The 2,476-nt window shown below is 36.8% G+C and overlaps 1 protein-coding gene across 1 annotated transcript in view; it reads left to right on the plus strand.

Moving 5' to 3' along the window:
* The first annotated feature begins 955 nt into the window (after positions 1-955).
* Positions 956-2,476, plus strand: part of LOC107555960 (calcium/calmodulin-dependent protein kinase type 1-like) — a 7,827-nt gene continuing 6,306 nt past the window's right edge. The window contains exons 1-2 of the mRNA XM_016238916.1: positions 956-1,089; positions 1,239-1,377. Coding sequence (XP_016094402.1) covers positions 956-1,089; positions 1,239-1,377 — 273 coding nt within the window. The remainder of the gene's footprint in view (positions 1,090-1,238; positions 1,378-2,476) is intronic.

Here is a 2,476-nt window from a genome sequence, read left to right on the forward strand (position 1 = left end):
TTTTAATCTATTTTAGTGCACAGAGCTGCTGTTGGAAAACGATTGGCCTTGTAACATACTGTATGTAAGGCATTCCATCAGCTATATGTCTCTGCGACACAATTTTCTTATTTACAGACCCAAACACCCACATTGGCTGTCTTGTATCATTTCCTAATTTCCATTATCTCTCCTCTCTTCCTCCTCCTTTACCCACAGGAAGCCACGGGAGGCCTTAATTACACCATGTCTCACGGCAACAGCACAGCTCCCGCTCTCTTCATTTCCTCTCACTCGCTCTTTCTTTCCTTCATTCTTTCTTCCCGACCTCCTTTTTGCCCCCCACATCTCCCCCTTTCCACTTAAGGCAGTCTGAGAAGTCTGTGACACGAGTCCAGTAGAAAGTTTGTTGACAGCTGCAGCGCTGTATGAGCTGCTCTCTCTCACTAAACAACCCTGCTGTGATCATGACTCACTATAGCATGGCTTCCAGGTCATTGGAGATCTCAACAACAACATATCATAAGGTCCTTTTAATTGAAATCATCCTCATGGAAACAGACAGGCACGCATGCTATATTGAAATAAATTTGAAATTAGATTATAAAAATCCAAAGAAAAGAAAAGAAAAAAACTAAAACTAAAATGATTAAAAATAGTTTTCAGTATTTAAATAAATGTGAAATTAGACGAAAAAAAATATATATAATTAATTGAATGCATTAAACAAAAACATAAAATTTGTAAAACGTGAACTAAAATAAAAATAAAAACTGAAAACATCAAATAAAAGCTAATTCAAAATATTTATATAATATAACAATATAAAAATAATACAAAAGTAGCATTGCCTTATAGTGAAATAAATCAATATACACAATGTAAAATATCAATCTGCAGGTTGTGCAAGTTGGATCCTACAAGTTCTGGTCCCTAATGCAAGGATCTTAAGCCATTTTACTGTCCATCAGCTGAAATGGTAAGTCTGATTGCCAGTTTAGATTCTAATCATTGCTGTTTTCTTTTTTTTTTCAGAATAAAACATGAGAATATTGTTTCACTGGAAGACATCTTCGAAAGTCAGTCGCATTTGTATTTGGTCATGCAGCTGTGAGTTTTTCTCAGCACTCGCAACCACATCAACCATAATCATTATAAAAGATACTGGCTGATGTTGGTTTAATTTGCAGTGTCAATTGAACGCTTGTGTGATTATAGTAGAGTCGCTAATTGTAGTTTGTGTGTGTGGGTCTTCACAGCGTATCGGGGGGAGAGCTCTTTGACAGGATTGTGGAAAAAGGCTTCTACACTGAAAGAGATGCCAGCAAACTCATTCGGCAGATTTTAGATGCAGTCAAGTATCTGCATGATATGGGCATTGTGCACAGAGACTTGAAGGTAATGCTTACATACTCTTTCCATATAATTACACACTGCCTTTCTAACCAGGCGTAGTGTGAAAATGATTCAGTATGCAATCTTTTTTCTGTCCTCGCTGAAAGCCAAATGCTGCCATGAAGGGACAAAATCACTGACAAAAGTATTTAATGTTTAATATTCAGCTGTGTGGAGCTGAAAATCAGACCATTGAGATTTAACAGTAGGCAGTGCTATGTAACTTGACAGAACTAGGCTGGAATGGAATACAAGTGTAATGCTTACAGTACTGCATACTGCACCTTTAAGTTTTTCTAAAAGTATGCCAAAGCAGTATATATGTTAAATATGTGCATATATGTTGAATGTTTTAAACGGTATTATGCCACATTGCTGTCACACAACCTCATAACATTAAGGTTAATAAGTATGTGTAATCCAGTTACCATCTCTTAAATAAAAAAGTTATTTTCGTATTTTTAATATAGGTTTCTTGCTAGTCAAGGCAAGGAAATATGATATAGATAATATATGTAGTGTAAGGTCCGCGCACCTGGTCCAAGGAAGGTACCCAGTGGTGGATGAAGGTCTCTTGCGTGTTCGGTCTTTTCAGCGCGCAGAGTTATTCAATTTAGGTTTAACTCAATCTGACTCCATTTTAGTATCTGAATTCTAATTTAGGTTGAAAGGCACATTGGTTGTTTGTCGGTCTCTGATTATTCTTACATTCGATTATTCTAATTAACTCTTTACTTTGTATTTTTTTCTCGTTCATTAGGAATCTATGTCGCTTAGGATGCCTCACGGCGGCCGCTATGCGTGGGCTCCACGATCACAAACTCGACAGTTTGATCCTTATTCAGAGGTTTATGGCTAATACTATTTACTTTAAATAGTAGGTTTGTTTAGCCCCCTACAATTACCCATGTAATGCTCAACAATAATCAGCTGTTCTTCTAGACCCTTAGTCTAGACCCCCGATAGTTATTATAACCACGTACAACTTAATTAACACTCCAAATATTAATCAGCGGTTCTTCTAGACCACCTTTGTCTAGACCCCGACAGCTAATCTAGCTTCGTACAACTTAATTAATTCTGAAATCATATACATGGTTAC

The sequence above is a fragment of the Sinocyclocheilus grahami genome, unplaced genomic scaffold, assembly GCF_001515645.1.
Source record: "Sinocyclocheilus grahami isolate Dianchi unplaced genomic scaffold, SAMN03320097.WGS_v1.1 scaffold551.1, whole genome shotgun sequence".
Taxonomy (NCBI): domain Eukaryota; kingdom Metazoa; phylum Chordata; class Actinopteri; order Cypriniformes; family Cyprinidae; genus Sinocyclocheilus; species Sinocyclocheilus grahami.